Genomic DNA, 26438 nt, shown 5'->3' on the forward strand with positions numbered 1-26438 from the left:
CAACTTCAAACAGAACGGTGCAATCAGATTACCGTAGTTTATTTCCATGATAAATATGAAATAAATAAGATAATTGGTCATCTATCATTTACAACTAAATCAGACCTCTCACAGCTCAGATTAAGTTTTGTGCTTTGCTATGATTCTGCCATAATTTTCAGTCCCTGTGATATTTTTTCTTTTCTTTTTTCCCCTCATATGAAGCCATGTTTGCTTTAATACGGAGAGACCATGCGTGCCCTGGATAATCTACCAGTCATCCATGTGAACTCTGGAAGATGCAAACAATATCGATCTGGACAACCTTAGAGCGGGGGCTACAAACACGGCATATTATTCTTGTGTCTTTAGGATTAAACAACCAGTTTAAACAATGTTCACAGACATTAAGCAAATAGAGAACTGTCCCGGAGCCAGTGACGTGCGTCAGGTTCATGGAGTGAGACACTTTCAGAGTCAGATTTACAAATCCGAATCAACCCAAAAAAGCACCTTAATAATAATTTGAGTGACAAGAGACAGAGTTATGCTATATGTGCTTTACACAAACATGTGACACATATTTTATTTAAGGTAAAAATAATTTAATTTGAGCCTATTTCAAGCCAAAATAAATAGGGTTTATGGTTTCTTTTTTTTTACATTTTGTTAAGCCGGATTGTAAATAGGAAATATTTAAATTCAAGAATAAAATAAATAGCGCGACAGTCCACGCCCTCTGCCATGAGTCAGGCCTGACTCATGGCAGAGGGCGTGGACTGTCGCGCTATTTATTTTATAATTCGGCAAGCAATATGCTTGCCTCAATTTTTACTGCTGTTTTATAATAAACTGCAAGCCTAAACACAGACATACATTTCATACATTATCCAGAAAATGGAAGCGCAGAGCATATTGTCAGAGTGTTTTATTTGTTATATACAGAGGGACAGGACACATTAATTGTATCACACCAGCAAGGTTGTGAGGAATTATACTGCCTCATGGCGCCGCCCTTCCCTGTATTTGAACAGGAGTTACGAGACGTGCAAAAATTCTGATATTCTCAATTGATCAAATATTGTTCAATATTGGATTCAAAGAGAAAGGGGGTTTAAAATACATACCAGAAGACAAAATATTAACATTTATCATATTTCATAATATATTTTTTCTCCCAAGATTGACAGGTGAGGCTCTGCCTCCCCTGCCTCCCCTGAATGTACAGCATTGCCCAGAGCACCCCCTGTTCTTAGATCCCGCTTCTCGACAAGGAGCAGCAACAAAAACACTGGGAAAAGTTAGAAACCTGGAGGAGAAGCACAGTGAAGGAGAGATCTTGCGCCCACAGACGGACAGGCAAAGCCGTTTTGTCTTTTTATTGTGACGACTACAGCGAGGCGTGGTCAGGGGAGGCAGTGTCTCACCTGTCAGCTTAGGAAGAAAAGTTAAATGTTAATAAGACTAAATTAATACATAAGAATAAGAATTTTATAAGGGAGGGTGCAACTTGACTGTGTAGAGTTTGTGTAAAATGGATCAGTGCAGGGACGAATACAAAGTTGAAAAAAGCTGAGGAACTCAAAAAGTTTGTGGCACAGTGAGAGTTTTTGCATCAGTCACTTCTCTGCGTGTTTGGATAATCTACCCTATGAAACGTATTTGGTTTGGGTAATGTTAGTTTGTAGATGTTTTTCTAAACTTTAGTCTTTATTTGTCAGAGACCATGTACAAAATTATTAATCTTCAAGAGAAAAGATGATCTGCATCAGATTTAGCAACTGCTACAATCCTTCTGCAGTCCCTGGGCAGGTGAATACATAACAACCGTAATAAAAGTGTTGCATTTCATTATTAACATTAGCTCAGTAATACACAATAAAATTTCAACAATTTCAACAATTAGATCAACAAAATTAGTCGAGATTAATAAAAAATACAGCTAAAATCTAACTTGACTGATATTGGCATCGTCGATAATCAATTTTTTTTTTCAGGTTTAGTGTGAAGTTATGAATATTTCCTGACAATTTCAGACTTTCTGGAAGTTGATTCCGCTGTCTGACGGTTAAAAAAGGAAAGAGGATCTTTTTGGGATGGTGCAGTTCCTGTTGCTGTGGAGCGGGTCAATCGAGTTTGTAAAGAGCAAAGTTGGACATATTTTTTCAAGGAAAATGAAGCAGCATTATTAAGGATTTTAAATCTAGTTCTTTGATTTGAAGAAAAAAAAAAAAAAGGTAAAAACTAAGCATTTTGTATTTACTAAGGATGTTGCAATATAGATAACGAAGTGTTTTTGTCATGTGTCATGTAAGTTATGTGTGGGATAATCATAGCAGTGAAATAGGTGAAAACTGTTCCTCATGTGTCTTAAAGATGAGATATTATATTTGATTGAGTTGCATACTTTCTTTATATGCTTTTTAAAAGACAGAGTCTGATCCAAATAAAGCCTCAGGTATTTTGTATCAGCGACAATGTTTATCTTTGTTCCATTGACATAGATGTTAGGTACTGTATATCTTTCATTTTGTTTGATTTGGTAACAAACAAACAAACTAATCTTTTTAATATTGAGTGTTAGGCAAAGGATGCATTAAGCACTGGAGATATATTTTCGGTGTTGATGCGAGTGCTGTAAAACAGCTAAAGTTAGTCACCAGATAATATCAGCGTTTTAGGAAGAGTGATATTTTTTCTTTTTAAATATCTGCTTTTTGCCAACTTGTTCTCGTTCAAGTGTTCTTTCTTTTCCAATCATCTTGGAAAGGCAATTCATATAGAAGGCCATTCAAAGTGCTTCAAACAACAGGAAAAAATGCATTAAAGAGAAGAGCGCAAAGAAAATCCTTTCAGTCATATGCACAGCTAAACAAAACTGTTTTTAGCTCAGATTTGAACATTGTCAGAGTAGAAGCCCGTCTCACATCTTCAGGAAGACTGTTCCAGCTTTTAGCTGCATAAAACTGAAATGCATATTTCCTATGTTTTGTCCCGACTCTGGAACCAGCAGGAGGCTGGTCCCTGAGGTCCTGAGTCTGAGATGGTTCAGATGTCTGAGATGTACTTTGGTGCTAGGCCATGGAGAGACTTGTACACAAGCAGAGCTGCAGGACTAATGTGATGGTACTTCCTGGTTCTAGTCAGGACCCGAGCAGCAGCGTTCTGGATGAACTGCAGCTGTTTTACAGCTCGTTTGGAGAGACCAGTGAGCAGGTCGTTACAGTCTAATCTACTGGAGACAAACACATGGATAAGTCTCTCCAAATCTGGTTTAGACACTATTCTTTTGAATTCTTTTGAATGTTTTTTATATGGTAAAAGCTGCTGATGTTATTGATTTTATGTGGCTGTTAAAGTTCAAGTCTGAGTCCATTATTATCCCCAGATTTCTAACTTGATTTGTATGGTTATGGTTGTAAATCGAGACTCTGGAGGTGACTCCTAACACTTTCTCTATTGTTTCTGTGGCCAAAAACGATGATTTCAGTCGTGTCTGAGTTCAGCTGGAGAATGTTGTTTTGCATCTACACGCTGATCTGTTGGATGCAGTGAGAGAGTGAATCCACTGGTCTTGCGCTTTAGCGTTCCAGGGGCTGAAAACAAGCCAGCACCCTCTGGGAACTAGTACCTCTCATGGCCCCCTTCAGGACTCATCAAACAGGGCAGTACGGTTCACTTTGTTCCATACCGCTCCTTTGGAGATGTGGTTATAGACAATAGTCACATATTCACACTGGGTTGGCTCACAGTCACCAGTTACATCAGGGGTGTCCAAACTTTTTTCACCAAGGGCCGCATTTTGAAACTTAAACGGGGCAGAGGGCCACAAACAATTTGACAATGTCGAATTTGTTGAATGACAAAGTCAATCATTCAAGATTTTGCGTTTGATGTAATTGCGACGTGCCTCCACACCTTTAATTATACTTGGAACATTAATATTAGGTTGGTATAACATCAATATGTCTGAATTTTCCCAATTTCACAGTAAAAAGTACCAGTTTTTGTTGTTTGGGCCGACATAGCCGGAAGCCGGAGGGCCAGGAAAAATTGGTCTAAGGGCAGCATTTGGCCCCCGGGCCCTAGTTTGGACATGCCTGAGTTACATGATGTAGTAGACATGTAAGGAGACCAAACAGTGTCAAATTTCACCGCCTGGTTTAACCAAATATTACACATGTAAAGAAACTGTTCCAAACTAGCATTTTATTAACTATGAGCCTACAGTCAGGTCTTCAACTCACTTGAGAATAATGTTCGTCTTGTAACATGGGTTGAAAACCATCCTGTTAACTTTCTATTTTGTTTTTGCCTTTAAACAAAGTGTTTAAGTGATTACGTGACCTTCAACAAAAGGCCTATTTGAGTTATCTTCACTTTACCTTATTCACCAGCTTTAAACCTCACCACAACTTATCACTATTACTACTAAAGCTACAGCTACTATGAGGACGACAACAACAACAACAACAGCAACAATCTTAAAAATATGCAGTATGGCCAATTCTTATTTGGTTTGATTCTAAATGTCTCCATGGTGTATTTGTGTATACTTTTCAACACACATGACTTCAAACATTCCATCTTCCACCATCAGGCGACTAGCACACCTAATCAAGTTGAACACACTGTCACTCCATGAGCTATATGCGCTATAGGTGGGAGTCATCTATAGGCATATTAGACAGCTTTGGAGTGCTGATACCATATCCATCTGGCTGATTTTCAGAAGGATGCATCTTTTCAAATATTGACAATGTACTAGTCTTTGTTCCCTTCTCAAGGACTTGTATAAACCATCAATAGGCCTACTTCAGCGTGAGAGTGGGTTTTGCTGAGAGGGATGGGGGCTGGTGGGGCAGAGGGGACAAGGTTGTTTTCTCTTCTGATTGGGGAAAAATAAGCTTTTAAAAGGAAACGGAGAACACTGTCTTCAGCAACCTCAGAGGGCTTTGTTGATGGATTTGTTGGAAATTAAATGGAATGAATAACAGGCAAATCTTTTTCTCTTCCCCAATATAAAAAGTGAGATACTGCATGAAAAAAATTATATATAAAGCTACTCATGTGTAGTGATGTGAAATTGAAACATTTTCAGCAGTTTGTATACATTTCATAATTTGCAGCTTTTTCTGTCCAAAAATGCCCCAAACTTGCATGCATTTTGAATATTGGTTATAGCCAGGTGCATGCAGCTACAATATGTAATAAAAATACAACTGTAATAAAACTGCACTTTGTAATGATTTGCCGCATTAAGTAAAACTTACAAGTTATTACATTTTTAGACTAATTATTACTACATTTGGGAGATTGTTTTTTCCCACCAAAATGTAATCATCTTTAGTAACTGAGGTGAAGCATTTGATCCCAAACAGTGAAGACTTTTTATTATCTCACTAAAGTATAAATGTGCTCATTAAGTAAAGTAATGCTCTGGTGAAATAAATCATCCTAACTCTAATCCTAACCCTACTCAGTGTGAAGATTGTAAATTAAATAGTAGGTTTTCTCGTAAATAATATAAAACAGGGCTGTTGATGCATTTTGCTCTTTATACTTTTATGCTATTACTGTTAACTTTAGTGAAGTGCCATTTTATCTGTTTGACATGGTGCTATTTTTTCATGAGGGGAAAAACGCCCAAACCCGCTCAATCACATAATGGAGGGACGTTATTACAAATTGGATTATTCTTACATAATGCAGCATCATATTGTGACATAAAAAAACTACAAAAAACTACAGAGAGGATATATTTTGGATATATTTGAATAAATTAAAGACTCACTCACAAACCCTTTGGCTTATCATGCACAGCTTTAGAACAGACCCTCACACAGCCAATCAGCTCTCATCCCAAATCATCATTCACAGACATTGTCTGACTTCATCGCCACCACAGACATTGTTGATTCATTTCTCCCTGTGGCCCTCAGAGGCAACTGTTGTTGTGATTTTGGGCCTTACAAAAATAAATTGATTTGATTTGATTTGATTTGATTTGATCATCATATAGCAACAGATAAAATGTGTATATTTAGCTGCAGACATCAAAGTTCAGCTTTTTACAATAATAAAATATAAAATGAAGAATGTATAGTATTAAATACAGTTGCAATGTGTCTGTGGTTGAAGGATTGGGTACACTACATGTCTTTGTAAAGTATAGAACATGTGGCTGACCAGCAAATGGAAATATGCAAATAATTGAAACAAAGCGCATTTATGGTTTTGAAGTGAACATGAAACTATGGTTAATGTAATGTATAATTTGTTCTGGATAAAGCACACACTCAGTTTCACACACTGGTGATGGCGGTGCCCTCTCTCCTCTGCTCACAGGTCCAGTTCTCTCAGATGTGACAGCTTTACACTGGGGTCACAGTCGACTTGACCCCTCCAAGCATCACAGCCCAAACAAAAGACACTGTTTACTTTCAAATGTGTTCTGTCACAAAGAGCGGGGTGAAAATCAGCTCTCAGACTCAGGCGGATACATCATTAACATTAATTAGAATAAATTTGCCTGTCAAGAGCGCATTTATTTTGTTACTACGCAAATTGGTTATTGGTCTAATTGCAGAATGCAGCCGACTGAGTGACTCACTGCTCTATGGAACAATGGGAGACGCACAAGCTAATACTTAAGTTCATGACAGGTCTGAGTAACTGGAAGAGAAGCGTGAGATGGGTCATCCACTTTAAAGCTCCTATATTATGACTGAGTCACAACTTTTTAAATCAAATCAGCACACAAGATGAATCTGTGCAGCCTTAAAGGACACACAGTTGGCATTCATTATATTAATAGCCTTTACACATATAAAATAATATATGTACTGAACCACACAACTTCTGTTATCAGTCAGGCGTTCCCTCATCAAGATTAGTGAGAGAATTACCATAGGTTCCATAGTCAGGACTACTCTGGACTTTCTCTCCTGCCTATAATGTGCTACCAGTACCAGTGCTCGTTCAGTCATTGCCACTCGGCTCCACTGAGAGACACAGGAAATCATTCTGCTGTTGCCATCAAACGGCTGAACTCGGTTCTGTCAAATTCTCCTTGTAAAGTCTTTGTGCAATATGGTGTTATCGATGTCCAGACCAAATTAAACTTGTCCACTTTCACAAAAACCTAGAGTTTAGATCAGGCTCCGAAAAACCAGCCTGAGCCAAAACATGGCCGTCGTAACCTAGGCCACACTCACAGAACCGGGGTTACATTAATTGAGTATACATATATGAGACATATGAGACATGACATATATATGAGTTAATATGTGCAGTGTAAACGGCAGAATAGACACATTCTCACAGGGCTTTACCGAGGGATGGGACGTACTGTCATGATGTCGTACTTATTTCAATACATTGGTCACAATTGTAATATCACTTCAATTTTTGACTACTTTTATTATTCTAATATAATAATATAGTAACAGTATAACAATTAACAATATAGCTAATAGGCTATTAGATAAAACTCCCTATTTTTTTGCATTTTACATTGCTTTTTATTTTTTTCGATCACTCATATTCCACATTATCTTTCTCCCTTTTTTTCTCTTCCATGGAGGGCATCCATGTGCGTTGTTGTCGCCTCTCTACGCTCCTCGTTCCTTGCATCGGCCATGCTCTTTTATTCATGTACTTCCTCCTCTCATTCCACATAGTTATTTGGCCACTTCATTGACTTGGGAGTTAAACATTTTGTGCTTTGTGAAACACCTGCGGGGAGAATCTGTAGCACATGAGCAAACACACACTGCTAAGCCAGGCTCTGCTCTCTGGACACAAGCCCCAAGAATCTGAAATGCCCAGTACTGTTCTTCGATCTCTCCAGCGCCTTCAACACCATCAGCCGCTGCTCCTGAGGGACAAGCTGGAGACGGCTGGTGTGGAGTATGACCTGGCAGAGTGGATCCTGGACTACCTCACGGACCGACCCCAGTTTGTGAGAGCCCGGAACTGTGTGTCTGACACTCGGACCTGCAGTGTGGGGGCGCCTCAGGGCACTGTCCTCGCGCCCTTTCTCTTCACCCTTTACACTGCAGACTTCAGACATGACATGGACAGCTGTGTCCTGCAGAAGTTCTCTGATGACTCTGCCATCATCGGACTCATCACGGACGACGATGATGCGGAGTACAGAGGACTGGCACAGGACTTTGTGGACTGGTGTCAGCGGAACCACCTCCTCATCAACGCGGGGAAGACCAAGGAGATGGTGGTGGATTTCCGCAGACGCCACCTCACTGCCCCCTCACCAGTGAACATCCAGGGACGGGACATTGAGAGAGTGGACTCATACAAGTACCTGGGTGTTCATCTGAACCACAAACTGGACTGGACTCATAACACAGACGCACTGTACAGGAAGAGCCAGAGTCGGCTCTACCTCCTGAGGAGACTCAGGTCTTTTGGAGTGACAGGGCCACTCCTGAAGACCTTCTATGACTCTGTGGTGGCATCAGCCCTCCTGTACGGTGTGGTCTGCTGGAGCAGCAGCATCACAGAGAGGGAGAAGAAGAGGCTGGACAGAGTCATGAAGAAGTCCAGCTCCGTCCTGGGCTGTGCTGTGGACTCGGTGCAGGAGGTGGGGGACAGGAGGGTCCTGGCTAGATTCACATCTATGCTGGACCATGAGTCTCACCCCCTGCAGGACACGCTGTCCACTCTGGAGAGCAGCTTCAGTGAGAGACTGATCCACCCTCGCTGTGTGAAGGAAAGGTTCCGTACGTCTTTCCTTCCTGCTGCTGTCAGACTTTATAACAAAAACTGTACTGAACACTCGCAATACTGACCTAACCTAATACTGATGTGCAATTGCTGTTGGAATTCATGTGCAATTCATGTGCAATTACTGTGAAATTCATGTGCAATCTATGTGCTGTCGTGACACATATTCATGTGCAATTACTGTCGTGATCACATGCAATGGTATTTATGTATTTATTTATTTATTTATTTGTCTATGGGAGTTTTTATTTATTTATAGGAGATCTTCTACTGAAAGTGTTTTTCAGACTTCCTATAAGTGATCTGTTCTTCTGTATCTACCTCTGTATCTACCTGCGTTGCACCAATGAAATTTCCCCATGTGGGACAATAAAGGAATATCTTTTCTTATCTTATCTTACTTGAAGGTATTCTTTAACTCCATTTCACTTTAAGCGGACTAAACAGTGTAAATGTCAAAGCCCCCTTAGTGTTGTCGTGTTTGATTTTCCAACTGCTCCTGATGTTTAAATAAACCACTTTGTGCAGCTCTGCAAGGCGTCTTACCGTTGTGATTGTGGGCTACGCAAAAACAAATACAATAGAATTAACTTCCATTCTAAAATTTTGAAATACTAACTAAATGTTTGTTTGATTTAACCCACATTAACCATCAGCAAAGTGGCCAAACCAACTGGTCAATGCTCGATCTCAGTGCCAGGGGCCACAGTCTCCAGTGTCCATGTATGCTGGTGTATGAATGAGAGTGTGTTTGTGAGAGTGAATGCAGAACTACAGATGGAAATTAGCCCATGGCATCTTAATTAACATGCACTGTCCTGACCAAATCATAAATATTGAGATTTCAATTGAGATTTCCTCTGTTAGAATGCTTGGTAAAACTCTGAACTGTTTTCATCATGTCAATAAACAAAGTTAACAATTCTTTTCCAAAATCCCTTAGCTCTTTTTGTATTTCCACCAACATAAATGGTAGGGATTTCCACAAATTCCTTGGCTTTGTGATTTAGATATTTCAAAAGCGTTCTCACCAAACATTCACTTACCTCTCCAGAGAAAGCCTGACCGTTGAGCAGGTGTTCTGAGCCCTGGCCGTCCTCACTGCCGAAGTGTAGCCGGATTTCCTCCAGACGATGGCTGTACGTCATTGGTCCTCCAGAGATGTTCACCAGGTGCTCTTTGTCCAATCGCAGGGACACATGGCGGCCCGTGTTGTACATGGTCCCGCCCACCTGGACAAGAGTAAAGGAAATATTTTTAGTAAAATGCATTTTATAAAGAAACTGCAGTTTCTTCTAAACAGTGTAAATCTGTAAAACGGAAGCTCACAATTCACTCACAAACTAACTCACGCCAAAAAAATAAATAAAATCGGACTATCTTTACATTTTTAATTTAAATTTTCGCTCTCTGTCCTGTGTTTTAGGTTTATTCTTTTAAAATGTGAGTTAACAAACTCTCGAGAATCTATCTTGTTAGGCTTCCGCAGATACGTTTGCAGTTCACACCAGTGGTTTAACGGGCCAATCACATGACATTTAGGGCCCACGGAAATGACTGGAACCAATCACAGAGCAGCATTGCGGTTTGGGCAGAAGAACCAAACATGGCACGGGCAACGGCCGAACTTCATCCTATTTTGGGAGGAATACGGACTATTTTGTCTTTCAAAAACGTGCACACGATGGCACGTTTGGCATGATGAGAAAGAGGACTGTGCTTTTCTGAACACTGGATTTAACACAATTTAGATTTTTCTGGTACTTTCGCTGTTGAGACGCTTCGACCAATCAGAGTGAAGTATTTTTTAAACATTCCGATGGCTTTCGGAGAGAAACTTTTCAGACTGATTCATGTGAAGAACTCAATTCGGAGTGAGACACAGATCAATCTGGTATGAGCCAACCTTTACCCCCTTTCTCTTTATTCACCGCCTCTCCATCTCCTCCTCTTCCCCACAACCACCACCACCAGATCTCTGGGTGAGATATTTTTCCTGCTAAAGCACCAATGCACCCTTGGAATCCTGCAACACGTCCTGAAAAAAGGCCTTCAAAAGTGCTGATTCTCAATCACTTTTTAAATTAAGGAAAACATATTTGCTGGATTCCAATGGTGATTATTCTGAACAAATCGACTTATAAATCAACACTGTATTTACATGTATGACTACTTATCACCACCATCTTTGCATAACTCCACTCAGCAAATGGAGAAAGATGAGGCGGTTTTGAGAGCAGCAATTGCTTTTTGATGTAAACTAACCTGCATACATATGTAATATTACACGCTAATATTGGGTTATGTATATTCTGCACACGGTGTCGATGTAATAGAGCAGGCAAGACAAAGACAACCATGTAAAAAATCCTGTAATAGTTACAATCACAACTATGAAAGTACTTGAGATAAAAATGCATGGGTTATAAACAAGTAAGAAGACTAAACAAATGACATTATTCCACGGTCAGAATTTAAATGCTGATTTGCTCCACTGGTCAACCAACAATGGAAAACGAAAATAAATAATTTCACGAAACAAAGATTTGACACTTTATACTCAACGTGTTCCAATCAGGAAAAATTTGGAAGGCAAAGCACTAAAAAATGAACATCAACAGTACTTCAGTGCTATTCTGTCCATACTGGATAGTTTGTAATTAGATTTGAACAAATCTCATTTGTTGAATTCATTTCACTGACAATGGCAATAAAGCTTTTTCCGATTTCTCACCAAAACATCTGTCCGCTGAGTCCTCCTGATTATTGACTCTTCTGGGCTCAACACACAGGGGTCGATGTCGCTCCTTCATTTATTTCCAATTAAAGTTGCATGATAATGTGAAGCTTGGTAACACGCGAAAGTAGTGCTCGTCATGCATGTTGATGAAAAATGTTGAACTTTTGTTGTGGCTACTAGACTACAGTCAATCAGAGAGTATTTGTGAAGTTTCAAAGCAATGCGAAGATGAACTTAATCCAATTCAGAATCAACATAAATAATACTTTACAAAACCACTACTGGGATGATATGCCTATGAAAGAAAGCTGCTGCATTTACCCTAGGAATCAAATATAAGTATTTTTGGAATAAATATAAAGCAGAGTTTGTCCAAAGCCTTGTGACACTTCATACGAGTAATATTTCACCTCTGAAATAGATTCAAATACTCATAATTACCAAAAATGTCACAGCTAATCATATTACTGGAATACATCTGCTGTAGTTTGTCGCTGCCCATGTGTTCCATTTTAATCCTGGTGCGATTGAGTGCTAGTGTTGTGTCGTGTCTGCCTAGCGATCCCAAATAGTCCCGACATAGACAAGAAATTATATAGTTTACTTAAGAAAAGTCCACTAAAAACAAGAACATCGCTCGAAGATCCAGCTGGACTGTTGCTTGGACGATGCTATTTCCAAACACACATTTCAATCTTATTCCTACGAGATTTTTGAAATGTAAGTTCAAAGTACCAATATTGCACACCGAAGACAGCTTGTACGTTTGTTATTGCTCTTTATTTTACTCCAATGAATCATCGCCATTACACGTTCAACCTTAAAAGTAACATTTGTAGCCGCCTTGAGAAGCTTTTGCACCTTTTATTCTCGTTTGTTGACAGTTGTGAAACTTTCCTCCGGGCTTTATTTAATTAGCTTGCTAACTTCAGTTCTTCAAACGGCGCCGGCAGGACAAGTGATAAAAGACTACATCGCTATCCGTGTTAGCATAGTGAGCAAAACTCTTAACAGTTTTCATCCCTGTTTCATTATTTAGAATCCGGTTGTTAGAAACTGTAGAAATCCAGGCAGGTTAGACTGCTCTTCAAAGTTTTAACAATCCTTTTCAACATCTTGATTTCCCACAAGTTATGAATATTTTATATGGTTAGAAAATGTCAACAGTTTTTGAAGAGGGAGATGAGAAAATAATGGTAAAAGTGGATTAGGCCAGGGGAGTCCAAACTATGGCCCCGGGGCCAAATGTGGCCCACTGACCAATTTATGCTGGCCCTTTTGAAAAAGTCTACTGTCATAACCTAAATAACAAATATCGATATAAGGTCTGTCATGATAAAAAAAAAAAAGTGAAGTGCTATAAATTATAAATAAATAATCACAACTGATACATATACAGGGCTGTGAGGTTAACAACAAAGATTAGTTTCAGGGGAGACTTTAAACAGTTAAACAGGATAGGCTATTATCAGGAGCTTCCGCCCGGTGTGCAGTTACTCAGAGTAACTGCACAGAGTTCTCAGGCCAGATCTTCAGATTGAGAATGACTCTTGGATGAGAGTCGAAACATCTCACATACACATACACATACAAATACACATATACATATACATATACATATACATACACATATACATACACATATACATATACATATACACATACACACATATATACATACATATATATATATATATATATATAACAAAAAAAACGGGTCCAGATGACTTCAACTGAATCTTTTTCTACAATAGAACACGCCAGAATGAATGAGGGATTACACCGACATGATTACCGGTTTGAATGGCTTCTGTTTTGAGCCATTCACCTGCTTGAAGTTCTGGCTCATCCATGCCCTTATCTCCTCCAGGCAGGAGCTGAGGCGGGTGAGAGTGGCAGACGGGGGCCCAGAGGAAGTGACTTTGAGGTAGAGTTGTGTGTCTTCAGCACAGCAGTGGAAGTTAATTCCATGCTTGCTGACGACACACCTAAGAGGAAGCATGTAGATGGGGAGGAGGATTAAAACATGAGCTGCTCACTTACCTAATGTTATTGTTGTTTACATTTATGTCGTCTGTTGCTGTGCTCTTGCAGATTTATTTACATGTAAAATATAGCTAATACTGGCACATTTACAGAAATGTTAATGAATGTGCTTTGTCTTGGTAGTTAAATTCTCATTTTTTTTATTTGAAGGCAAAAAAAAAGATCCAAATTTTGCCATTTTTTGACTCGGAGTGACCACCAGGGGTCAGGCTTCAACAGTCAATGTCGGAAAATGTCTCGATCAACCCGATCGGGAGACTAAATCTCCCAATTTTAAGATATTTCAATCAACCTTTTATACGCCGTTATCCTTTATTTTGGTAGCGAAGGCGAGCGGGGGGAACAAGCGGTGGCCAGGCCAGTGGCGCTGACAAAGCCAAATCATCATGTAAAAGACAATGTAAGATCCCTCCTGCATGGTCTGTTAAATACAGAAACATGGGGGACCGAAAATGAAGACGGATATGTGCTGCGCAATGCATTATTTGTCTATTGGGATGAAAGATAGGTTTACCAGCGTTATACAATTATTCTACACAGCGCTTCAGGAAAGACCGGTCGGTAAGTCGCCGAAATATTTGAAAAATGAAAGAATTTGTCGTTTTTTTAACAAATAGCTGATATTTTTTTTTCCAGCCGGCTAGTTTTATACTCGGTCGGGTTACGGCAAACAGACATATTATTTTGCTCAGCCTAATGAAATACAAATAAATATATAAAATAGAAATAAATTAATAAAATAATGCATTTCAAGCATTCTGAACTATTTATCAGTGCTTTTCTTTATTTCTTTTTGTTTGAAGGATCTTTGACAGCGCAGCATGAATTGGGGATAAAACATGAGAAAAGATATACAGTAAGTTGTTGCCTCACAACATGAGGCATGTGTGCTATCCACTCAACCACGAGCGGCACTCATAGTGCTTTTCACTTAAGGCCCTTAACCGTCGCTTGCGAGTGTAACTGGCTCTTATGGTGACCGATGTGAGCTGCCTGGGGCCTTCCAGTGTTCTGTAATACAGTAGTTGGACCCGTACTACACCTTTTAGCGCTCACACACAACCTTTAATTTCCTCATGCTGTTCAAATTCTCACGATACAAACCTAACAAACTACTGTGTTATAAGAGTATAGAGTACTCCTGCGTTACCAATAATTAACATTATTGTATAATCGTTCCCTTTGCGTTGTTCATTCACGCATAGCAAAACAGAGGTAAAATCTGATGTGAGTCCTTAATTGTTTCGGAACTTTCTCCCCCGAACAAGAGCCTGCCATTACTGTTCTGAACCTAACACGAGGGGGCAAGCCTGACTGCTTGGCTTTCCTATAAACACAGTAACATAATAATTCAAATATCAAATTGAACAAACAAAATAAATGCGTTTGGCTGAGCTTTATTCATCTTTTATATTTACAGGTTACCACAATAGAATGCCATACAATAAGCATGTGTAGGTCTGTCCTCAAGCAATGAGAAAACATAGCTAAACTAAATTAGTGGATTAGCAAGAGCATCGTTGCATAAAAACAGAACAAACTTTTTTTAACACTGTACCGTATTTTCCGCACGAAAAGGCGATTATAAGGCGTACTGTCAATAAATGGTCTATTTTGGATTATTGTTCATATAAAAGGCACTATAAAGCGCATTAAGCGAAACAAAACAGACATATAAGTCAGTCAGTTGAGCTTTATTAAACGCGTTCGACTCATTCAGATCAACATTGTTCAAATGGTAATAAGCGTATTCACAACAACTCTAAGACTTGTCCAGTTGTAACCGAACAGTTTAGTGATGATTACGGCCTTTGTGAAAGCTCGGACCACAGTTGAGACTGATAGTTTTGCCCACCGTTTAAAGTTTGCGTCGTAAGCGTGTCTCTTGGCAGGAGCCATTTTGGGGTCCTTAATTCGGGGTCCTTTATTTAGGTGTCCTTATCACTGACTGACTTTGGTGGCCATAATGTTGTAGTAATAATGTAGTTTACATTTTGACAGAGCGCCGTGAGCGCTGTGTACTACACAAAATCACTTTGAGGTCAGAAAGCACAACCAGAATTAATCCATATATTAAGCACACTGGATTATAAAGCGCACAGCTTATGAGAAAATTAAAGGCCTTTAAGTGCGCCTTATAGTGCGGAAAGTACGGTAGTTTTTAAAAAAATCAAACCAACCACATCTCTGTTACTGTCACTACACATTTTACCCCTCAGCTACAAAATAGTGGTTATAACAAAGAAGAAGGAGTTTTTCAAAACATAAATCCGAAAGTTTATTTCTCTTTGGCGTGAGGAGAAGACTCCCAGTCACTAGTGGCACAATGTGCAAGCTCACAACACACCAAGCTCTGGGATTGCAGTGACCAAACTGAAAGGATTTAATGACACGTTTTTTTATTTTGTTCATTGATAATGGCAATAAACCTATTCTGATTCTGATTTGAACATGTAGTTTGGGAAGTACTAGATTACATGGGTGCACAAAACAAACGTGTCATGTTCCTTTTTACTCTAAAATAGCTATTTGAATTCTCTGACGCGTTACCAGCTAACACGTAACCTCCAACTCTGATCACCATATGTTACTATTTTGGCATACGCTTAACCTGCATGGATACGACCAGGTGACAGACCAAAAAAGTTACACAGTATACCTTTCTTAAATAATTAGGGGGGAAAGACAGAGAGAAAACACAGTTCAAATCATAATGACCCCACATGGCACAGGAAACTAACCCAAGACCTAAAAAGTAATTTCCTAGTTTGCACTTCACATTCCAGCCCTTCTCCAGCTGGCGGGAGCAGACGCTGTGGGTGAATGAAATCTGCTGCCACAAAAGTCCAATAAAAAGTTGCCCCGTCATTAGTCATGTTTTCTTTCCTCTGCGATTACCAGACAAAGTCAATGCACTGGAAAGGCTGAAAACAAAGCAGACGCACTAGATTGCAATGCAGTCTCATTCTTCAGTCTGTGGCATAAGCAAATGTGGAAGAATGTGGCGTGTTCCAACAGCTAAAATTGCCAGAAATTGTCACATTTATATATCACTTTTCTGCCTTAAGGCAATCAAAGCACTTCTACATCACCACTCACTTGTTAGCACATTCTCACACACATTTAGTGTGTGAGAATATGCCTGTGCATTGTGAGGGAGGCGGGCTAAGTACCTTGCCCAAGGATACAACGGCAGTTGTATTGAGGATGAACTATTGTAACTCAAGGCCCATTTGCTTGGATTCCCTTGCTATAAATTCCAGGCAAAACAACAAGATCTCAATTGAGACAAAATGGTTTTGCACGATTAAAGCTGCATTTATTCAGTTATAAGCATTTTAAAAAGACCTCGGATAAGTCTTAATGCCGTTCTCTGGAATATTCCAGATAAATCCATAACATCTGCATGAGGACAAGAGGGTCACAACTCCTCAAACAAAAAAGTGACATAGTGCTCCTTTAAAGTAGACCTATTGTACTTTGTTCTGCTATATAGTGCTAATCTACGACACCCGTGAATCATTATGTTATATTTTGGAATTTTTTTCTTGAAATATTGATCTAAAATGACTTCAAACAAGTCTACATACTGATTTGTACCAGTCGCTTAAAGTTACGCTGCCTTTGGAGAACTGCAATTCACGATAGCAAGCAGAGGATTTTCTTTTTAAAAATTTGTACCAAAATGGCTATGTGACGTGTGTTACACAGGGAACAATGAAGACTTCGAGTAACTGAACCAGTCCACCTGTCCTCAAGAGAAGGAAAACTTTTTTGTATTATTGTTTCCTCATCAAAAACATACCTGGAGTTGTATTTAGCTTTATTTATGCTTGTTTCATTAATCCTGTTTACGAGGTCCTCTCCCTCTGAGCATCAGAAAGCATTCTATTTCCCTGACCCAGATTTGTGATGTCACAGGTGCAATCCGGAGGTCTCCTGTGTTTTTAAGTCCATAAATCTTCCTGAGACTTGTTCTGAGCATTACTGCTTCAAATCATGTTCATAACATCTGCGTGCTGCTTACGTGAGCATGTCGGGGAAAGCTAGCTTTTATTTATTTCCACATGGTAAATCTGAGTTCTAACAAACGTCCTGAGAAAATTTGGTTTAAGTTTAAACATGAGATGCCAAAGCAAAGATACAAGAGCATGTCTAAAGGATAATAACAATACAAATAATGCAGAATATGTGTTATTTAACGAAGAAAATGATAATTCGCCCTAACATAGATTTCACATTAGATAAAACTCAAATCTAATGGTGCCTTTGAGTATAAGTTCTGACAGTCCAACCACATAGAACATCACCACAGCCCTCACTGCCAACCAACTCCATTTAGATACAAACTTTAATCAAACGACAACAATTGCTTTTTCAAAGCAGGCTGTCACAACATTGCCTTGATACCATTCCAGCGATTAGACAGCACCGAGATGACAGCCAGCAATGTACTCTGCATAACTCTCCACCAACATGGACATGGACCAATAAAAAGCTATAACCTCTCCACCACTGCACTTTATAGTTAATTTGAAACGGACATTGGCGTTGGTGTCTTAACGGTTTGCACATTAGCGCTAATATCTTTGCCAGCGTAAACAAGCTATAAAAAGAGATTGTGTTGGAGAATGAGGAAGAGGAGGACAAGGGGGTGGTGGGGGTCAGGTATTGCTGCTAATAGAAGGCATCCGTAAGGCGTTGGTAATGAGCACACACTATAGGGTCATCATCATTATCGGAGAGCAGCGATCAATGCTGCAAATTAGACTCGTTACAGTGGAAATGCCCAACTACTGTACACGGTCACTTATTAGGCCGCACTTACACGGACACGAGCAGAAAGAGGAGAAAACAAGTACTACAAGATAAAAAGTCAATTAGGATAGTTTGGTAAATTAGAGGCAGTAAAAATAATCAGTGTTATGATAAGTCAGTGTGTCTACCGAAGCTTAAACAGGCTGTGTTGTTCTAATAGCAATATTTAGACACATGCAAATTGTGTGTCATCAACTCCAAGTCTTCTCCTGCCGGTGCACAATTGGGGCCAGCGTTGCATGTGCAAATGATGTGTATCTTAAGTTGCCGTTCATAAAAAATTGGTGTGGTAGAGGATGATTTTCTGATAAGATAACACTTAAAGGACATGCATGTTCATCGACTTTCTTGAGCTTTTAATCATGTTTCTAACATTGTTCCCTCATCAAAAACATAGTCGGAGTTGTATTTGTTTTCATTAATGCTTGTTTCAATAATCTTCTCTTTCTGAGCCTCAGAAAACACTCTGATTCAAAAGGCCCAGATTTGTGAGATCAAAGGTTGCACTGTGCTGTTTTTAAATCCATCGATCATCACAAGACTCGTTTTGAGCATTTTTACTTCAAATCACCTTTATTAAAACTACATGTTACATTAGCATGTTGGAACATGCTAATGTAAACATGCAGAACAAGCTAGCTTTTGTTTGTTTCTCAGTGGTAATTCCCCTCTGCTGCCAGTAGAGTGTGAATGCCTGAAAAGTCACATTAATAGAATAATTTATAATTTTTTGTGTGGCTGGTTATTTTGGGCTTTTTGTCAAAGGCTCGGTCACTTTGTGAAAAAATGGCAACCTTGTTTGAGGAGTTTAAAACCTGATCAATTGTACTTATACTCACACCAAAATATGAGGGAGATGGAGCCTCAGAGAGCAGAAGATAAAGATAAAGACATGTTTTTGGGCCTCCAGGCTTTCCGTCGTACCAGTGTTTAGCTTATAACAGTTTGCATGTTCATTCAGGAGCACTGGAGGCTTTCGGGGCGGCGCTCTGGAGATTGTGTGGGCTGTGCTGTTTAGTCGGTGGAGAGGCATGGAAGAGTGTTTCATCAAGACGGAGAAAAAAAAAAAAAAAAAAAAAAAAAAAAATATATATATATATATATATATATATATATATATATATATATACACATCTGTGGAGAGATTTCAAACGAGCTCAGTGTCCTCAAAAGACATGGGCCCAGCAGGAGCTCAAGCAACATCCAGAAGCCTCCAACAAATGTGCAGATTATCATAAAACACATTTTGTACACATTCAGTCATAAACACTGTCTAACAATTAAAGCCATCTCCAACATTGGCAGAGTTTAAGAGGAGGCAGGGGTGGCACTGCCTCCTCTGGTGGCTGAAGTATAAAACTACATTGTAAGAAGGAACAAAATCAAGCATTATGCTCGAATTATGCAGCTGTTGTAACTCTCTGTGAAGATCAAGTCCCTCCACACACAACCTGGGACTTCTTATTATCAAAACTGTTCATGCATAACGTTTGTATACGACCCGAGTGGTGCACCTCCTGAATGTAAATGTTCATCGTAATCCTGATACATTTCTACATTTCTGCGAGCTGCCACTCTCTGGTCAAAGTGACCAGGGTTTAGTCATATGTTAAAATAAGGAGGAGCCGCTCTCATTAAACTGTTTATAATTGTACTTCCTGGTTGGACATGATCACAAATATGACCATACTGAAAACAAGAGCCAAAATCTGCATAAATGACACATCAGTTATGATTTAACAAACATGAATACCATATAGCACCTTTATTGTGTTGAATGATGGTTTAAACTGTCAGAAAAGTGTGTCAGTTCAGTGTAAACGGTCTCTGTGTTTTCAATGGCACGTTGCACATTGATCACAGAGGGATTCAGTTCTAAACTCTACGCTTAACAGAAGTAAGATGAGTTTAATAATATAATTTGAAACAACCTAGGCAACGCATTTTTATTGAGGTTATTTAAAAATACAGTGCAGCATCTTAAACTCTTACAAAGAAAACGTGGATGGCCTGGATGAAACAGAACACAACTCAAAGAAGGTTTTTGATGAAGAAAAAACAATTAGTGTACAATTAAATGTAACTTTATTTTCTCTATGACAATGCCTGGTCACTAAATCATGTTGTTTATTCTGATTGCGGTGATGAACAACTGTGAGGAAACCCCCGCCCCTCACCACGAATCCTCTAAATTAGCCGTTAAACTCGATGGGTGTAAGCAGCAGCCAGCAATTAATTACACGCTGTAAAACATTACCAATCCAATCAGGCTGCGTACGCCGGGGACCTCATTTATTAATGTGTGCTGTGGTTCTGTTTCAATCTGCTGTGAGGAGGAGTTTAAGTGTGCTATAGTACTTTTACGCTTCAGACGAGACAGATATAATATGCTGTATGTAGATGATTATTTAAATTTTTGTTTTTGTTTGTAAATCTCAAAATGAATCGAGTTTAGGAATAAAAAGGGGTCTTGGTCTTGTGTGAGGTTCCAGCTCCTCAGATTGAAAATGATTTTGGATTAGAGGTCAAAATATCTTGACGTTTTATTATTACTCTTCATTGGGACAAGATCTCGTGTTATCGGATCTTGCAAGATAAAAGCACTGCTGGGTTGTGCAAACCTGTGGAAAATGATCTAGTGAGATTTATTTTTCATGTGTTTGTATTTAGTTCAGAAGAAAAGCCTGGATCCTTCTTAATCAATCTATTTGTTCATTATGAATTAAGGATTTGAAAGTGTTTTCTGGTGTATCCTCCACCTCCATGGATATAGTTTTGTTTTGCCTGGAACGTTCCACAACATGACATCAAACCTGTCTATCTCCATGGAGAGGTGACACCACCAGGCCATGTTACAGGTCAGATCTGTGGGTAGACAAGCTCACTCTCAGTAAGAATTAATGCATTCATGTTTTTTTCAAGGTATTTGAGCAACAAAAACCTCTGAAATCCAGAAACATGCACATGGCAAGTGCGAATCAACTTTTCTCTTTTTGTGTTTCCTCAGACTGGACTTTCTGACCTTGACTTCGTCCTCCACTGGATCAGGAGTTGTCCTTTTGTTCTCGTTTGAAGTGATGGCAACACAGCAACCACTGTACTCCTAATCTATCCAGTGCTCGCCCTCTTACGGGTGAGGGTTTGTCCAGGAAGCAGCCTTCACCTTAGCGTGGATGTGCCCGGACAATATTTGTAACAAAGAGTATTCATTTTATACAACAGGTTTAGTAAAACAGCAGAAGTGGATACATAAGTAGAGGTGCACAGTAGTCGTCCAACAAACAAACAAAAACAAAAAGGCGACGAAAAAAAAATATTTACCAAGTCAAACTAATTATGTTGTAACTGTCATTTCACATACTAGATATTTTCAGTATACAAAAAAGCAAGACATAGCTGAAAAAAACATCTGAGGATCCTTTATTTTGTGAAAACTTCAATTAGATACAACAACAACAACAACAACAAATCTCAAATACGACTTGAAAAACATGAATGCATTAATTATTACTTGGCATGTGCTCTACAATAAAAAAATAAACAAACAGTACGCCGAACAAATTTGTAGTGTGTTAAATTCCCCTTCAAAAACACACAACATCCTGTTTCTGGATAAAAAACATGATTTAACTGTAACCAAGAATGTACACAACCTAACTTATATGTTGAGCCCACATGCTTAGCAAAACGAAGCTTGCAAAGTATGTTAGCATCAGCTGTTTCCTGTTTATCGACACTCTGCACTTGAGGCAAGACTCAAAATATTATATGTCCAGTGCATAAAGCATCTAATATTATCCAAAACCAGTGCATTACATAAAGAGAGTTTAAAATGTGGTGTAGAGGTGCAGAGAAATACAATATGAAGACGTTTGCTCTAACTTTAGCCACGACTCACAACGCTACAAATCTGGAATTAATTTGTATTTTTGTGAATTGTCAAGATCGGTTTCATGGTTAAAAATTATTATTTAGATTTGATTTATATTTTAAAAAGTGTGGCTTTCTTTTCTCTCCTCACAAAACCTGCAGACAGGATAATTTTTCTATCTGCCATTTGGAGAATTCCTTGCTGGTATTAATTAAATAGAAGAAACTGCACACAATCATCAGGCAGTATGGAGCCTTATAAAACCTTTTTCTTCTTTTTGGTTTTGACTGCAATCCGATTCGTAAGGCCGTTTTTTAGCATTCAGCCCGTGTCTCTCAACACCGACAAGGTCATACACAAGTGCGAACGCTTGGATTAAAATAATAGACTTTTTTCCTCCCCTTCGACAGTGTACCTCAAGGCGAGCGCTTTGATGGCAGACAGGTACGGGATAAATATTTGATGATATTGACGCTTTCTTCAGTTCGGAATGGAAAAAAAGAATTTCACCATCTTTGGTACGGAGTCTGCTTGATACCAAAGTAATGCAATCAGACTAGAACATGGCAAAATGTTGAAAAGACAATTGAGAAAATGTGTCATAAAAGGATTGCACGCAAACAACAGAACTGTAAAGATTTTTAAATGTGAGTAAAACGTTTTATTCAATGTTTCTTTCGGAGAGGGGAGGTTAATGGTGAAAGCAGGTTGTGTTTAACCAGTTGAAAATTCAAAAGTGATGTTTCAAATGTCAAAAAGTGACATTCTAGGGAAATTATATGTTTATGTTTTATGCAAATCATGTGTGAGCCAAATATGTAGCAATAATTCCACTGAATGCATAATATTTTGGATACAATTTGCTTTTCAGACGGATACAAAATAGCTTCTTAACTGAATCATTACCAAATATTTCACTTCCCAGGTTTGAGGCAAAGATCTTGAAATGTGTCAGTTCTTCTTATGTTTAGTTTGGATAAGATAAACATATTATAAACATGATATTTCCTATTCACACAGCAGGTGAATAGGAAAAAAATAAATAAATTTAGAGATATCAATTAGATTTTTTTTTCTGTTGTTTACTCACATAAATTTAAGACAATAATGTATTACAAGTTTTTCTTCATGTACATTTTTCATGTATAAATAAGGCATATTATATGTATTTTTTTTAAATTGCATGTGAGATACAAAAAAATGACCAAAGGGAATTTTGATTTATTTGAGAAAGCTAGATCTTAATAACTCCACATTAAATAGACTAAAAAAGCATAAACTAAGACATGATTCATATTGAATAATGAGTTCATAAGTCTAGGATGTGGGCGGGGATAGTGGGGCGGTGCAAACAGGAATTTAGGAGCACTCGAGCCTCAGTCGCAGGACAATACAGGATTACTCAAACATGCAGGAATCAATGAAAACATAAGTCTGAGTAAACAAATGGTGAGGAAACACTGACAAGGTTAAAAACTCGTTGATTTTGCAGAATATGTCCCCTTTAATCAGAGATCTGAGGACATATAAGTAATGTTTATGAACAATTAAACAACAATCCTACATCATTTATAGGCACTACTTATTGGTGGGTTTCAGATTACATCACAACATTCTACAGACCAATAATATTTAATACTTAAGTTCAACTTTTGTGGCACAGTGTAATCAATAGGAAAATCTGGAACATAAGCAAAGCAGTAACATCTACATGGAGACACAAGCAGGTAGAAATGTAACACGTCTGCTTTTAAACTGAAATGAACATGAACTTATGCGTCTGCCGTACAAAAAGCACAGTGGAAGAATCACAGCACGGTGCTAAGTGAGATGAGGAAGGAAGAGAAAGTCATTATGTTTCAGAAAATAGCACGGCCGCCCACACATGACGCGGGCCCTATGACATTTAGCGGGTGGTAAAAAGTGCTCCCATGGGACTGCGGAGGGGGAAACCTGGAGCTGGAGGCTCTGACTAACCTGGCTCACGTCAGACGTGATTTGACTTCTACACAATATCAATCTGGACAGGCGAAAGCATTCGGGTCATAACAAATATTGGAATCTGTTTGGTCAAGAAATCAAACTGTGGTTCAATCCAGTTCTTCCCCATCTTCAAATACACAAAGTGCTTCAATGTACACATTTTAAAAAAACTAAATAGTCCGTAAATCTGCTAAAATAGGCCAAAGTACCCTGCCATATTTGTTTAGGTTGGTCTTTTTGACTTCTGCCAAAACTACAACTGTGTGGCTGTGATTGGTCAGCCACACAGCACCAGATGGATTCTCAAGAGTTTGTAAAACAAATATTGCGAGAGTTGATATGACTCCGAGGCTCCAACCCAGTCATCACCAAGCTACACTTAACACACAGAGGGATTACACAACAGCAGGTGTGGGTAGCATAGCCAAATATGACTTTTAAATAAAATAATATCACTCAAGTAGAAGTACAAAGTAATCAACAAATTTATATTTTGAAGTGTAATTGGAAGTGCAAATTAGTTTTCACTTCTCCATTCAAAATGGACATTTTGCTACGCAGCTCAAAATCCTAAACAGAGTTTCAGTTTTCCTTCAAGCTAATTTTACCATTAAAACTCTCACTCACTTGTCATGTGTTTTATGTGTTCTTTCAGCTCAGAAGTCTTAGTCCTGATCTCAGACCAAAGTGACACTGGTTTAGAGTCTTAGTCCTGATCTCAGACCAAAGTGACACAGGTTTAGAGTCTTAGTCCTGATCTCAGACCAAAGTGACTCTGGTTTAGAGTCTTAGTCCTGATCTCAGACCAAAGTGACACTGGTTTAGAGTCTTAGTCCTGATCTCAGACCAAAGTGACACTGGTTTAGAGTCTTAGTCCTGATCTCAGACCAAAGTGACACTGGTTTAGAGTCTTAGACCTTATCTCAGACCAAAGTGACACTGGTTTGGAGTCTTAGTCCTGATCTCAGACCAAAGTGACTCTGGTTTAGAGTCTTAGACCTGATCTCAGACCAAAGTGACACAGGTTTAGAGTCTTAGTCCTGATCTCAGACCAAAGTGACACTGGTTTAGAGTCTTAGTCCTGATCTCAGACCAAAGTGACACTGGTTTAGAGTCTTAGTCCTGATCTTAGACCAAAGTGACACTGGTTTAGAGTCTTAGTCCTGATCTCAGACCAAAGTGACACTGGTTTAGAGTCTTAGTCCTGATCTCAGACCAAAGTGACACTGGTTTAGAGTCTTAGTCCTGATCTCAGACCAAAGTGACAGTGGTTTAGAGTCTTAGTCCTGATCTCAGACCAAAGTGACACTGGTTTAGAGTCTTAGTCCTGATCTCAGACCAAAGTGACACTGGTTTAGAGTCTTAGTCCTGATCTTAGACCAAAGTGACTCTGGTTTAGAGTCTTAGTCCTGATCTCAGACCAAAGTGACACTGGTTTAGAGTCTTAGTCCTGATCTCAGACCAAAGTGACACTGGTTTAGAGTCTTAGTCCTGATCTCAGACCAAAGTGACACAGGTTTAGAGTCTTAGTCCTGATCTCAGACCAAAGTGACACTGGTTTAGAGTCTTAGTCCTGATCTCAGACCAAAGTGACACAGGTTTAGAGTCTTAGTCCTGATCTCAGACCAAAGTGACTCTGGTTTAGAGTCTTAGTCCTGATCTCAGACCAAAGTGACACTGGTTTAGAGTCTTAGTCCTAATCTCAGACCAAAGTGACTCTGGTTTAGAGTCTTAGTCCTGATCTCAGACCAAAGTGACTCTGGTTTAGAGTCTTAGTCCTGATCTCAGACCAAAGTGACACTGGTTTAGAGTCTTAGTCCTGATCTCAGACCAAAGTGACACTGGTTTAGAGTCTTAGTCCTGATCTCAGACCAAAGTGACACTGGTTTAGAGTCTTAGACCTGATCTCAGACCAAAGTGACACTGGTTTAGAGTCTTAGTCCTGATCTCAGACCAAAGTGACACTGGTTTAGAGTCTTAGTCCTGATCTCAGACCAAAGTGACACTGGTTTAGAGTCTTAGTCCTGATCTTAGACCAAAGTGACTCTGGTTTAGAGTCCTAGTCCTGATCTCAGACCAAAGTGACACAGGTTTAGAGTCTTAGTCCTGATCTCAGACCAAAGTGACTCTGGTTTAGAGTCTTAGTCCTGATCTCAGACCAAAGTGACACTGGTTTAGAGTCTTAGTCCTGATCTCAGACCAAAGTGACACTGGTTTAGAGTCTTAGTCCTGATCTCAGACCAAAGTGACACT

At 39.1% G+C, this 26438-nt stretch overlaps 1 protein-coding gene across 1 annotated transcript in view; it reads right to left on the reverse strand.

Moving 5' to 3' along the window:
• ca10a (carbonic anhydrase Xa) overlaps positions 1–26438 on the reverse strand; it is a 379387-nt gene that overhangs the window by 57857 nt on the left and 295092 nt on the right. Inside the window, exon 4 of the mRNA XM_072456909.1 lies at positions 9774–9959. Within this exon, the coding sequence (XP_072313010.1) occupies positions 9774–9959 (186 nt within the window). The remainder of the gene's footprint in view (positions 1–9773; positions 9960–26438) is intronic.

This window comes from Eucyclogobius newberryi, unplaced genomic scaffold, assembly GCF_026437365.1.
Source record: "Eucyclogobius newberryi isolate DKJ021-1_F unplaced genomic scaffold, fEucNew1.0.hap1 SCAF_20, whole genome shotgun sequence".
NCBI lineage: Eukaryota > Metazoa > Chordata > Actinopteri > Gobiiformes > Gobiidae > Eucyclogobius > Eucyclogobius newberryi.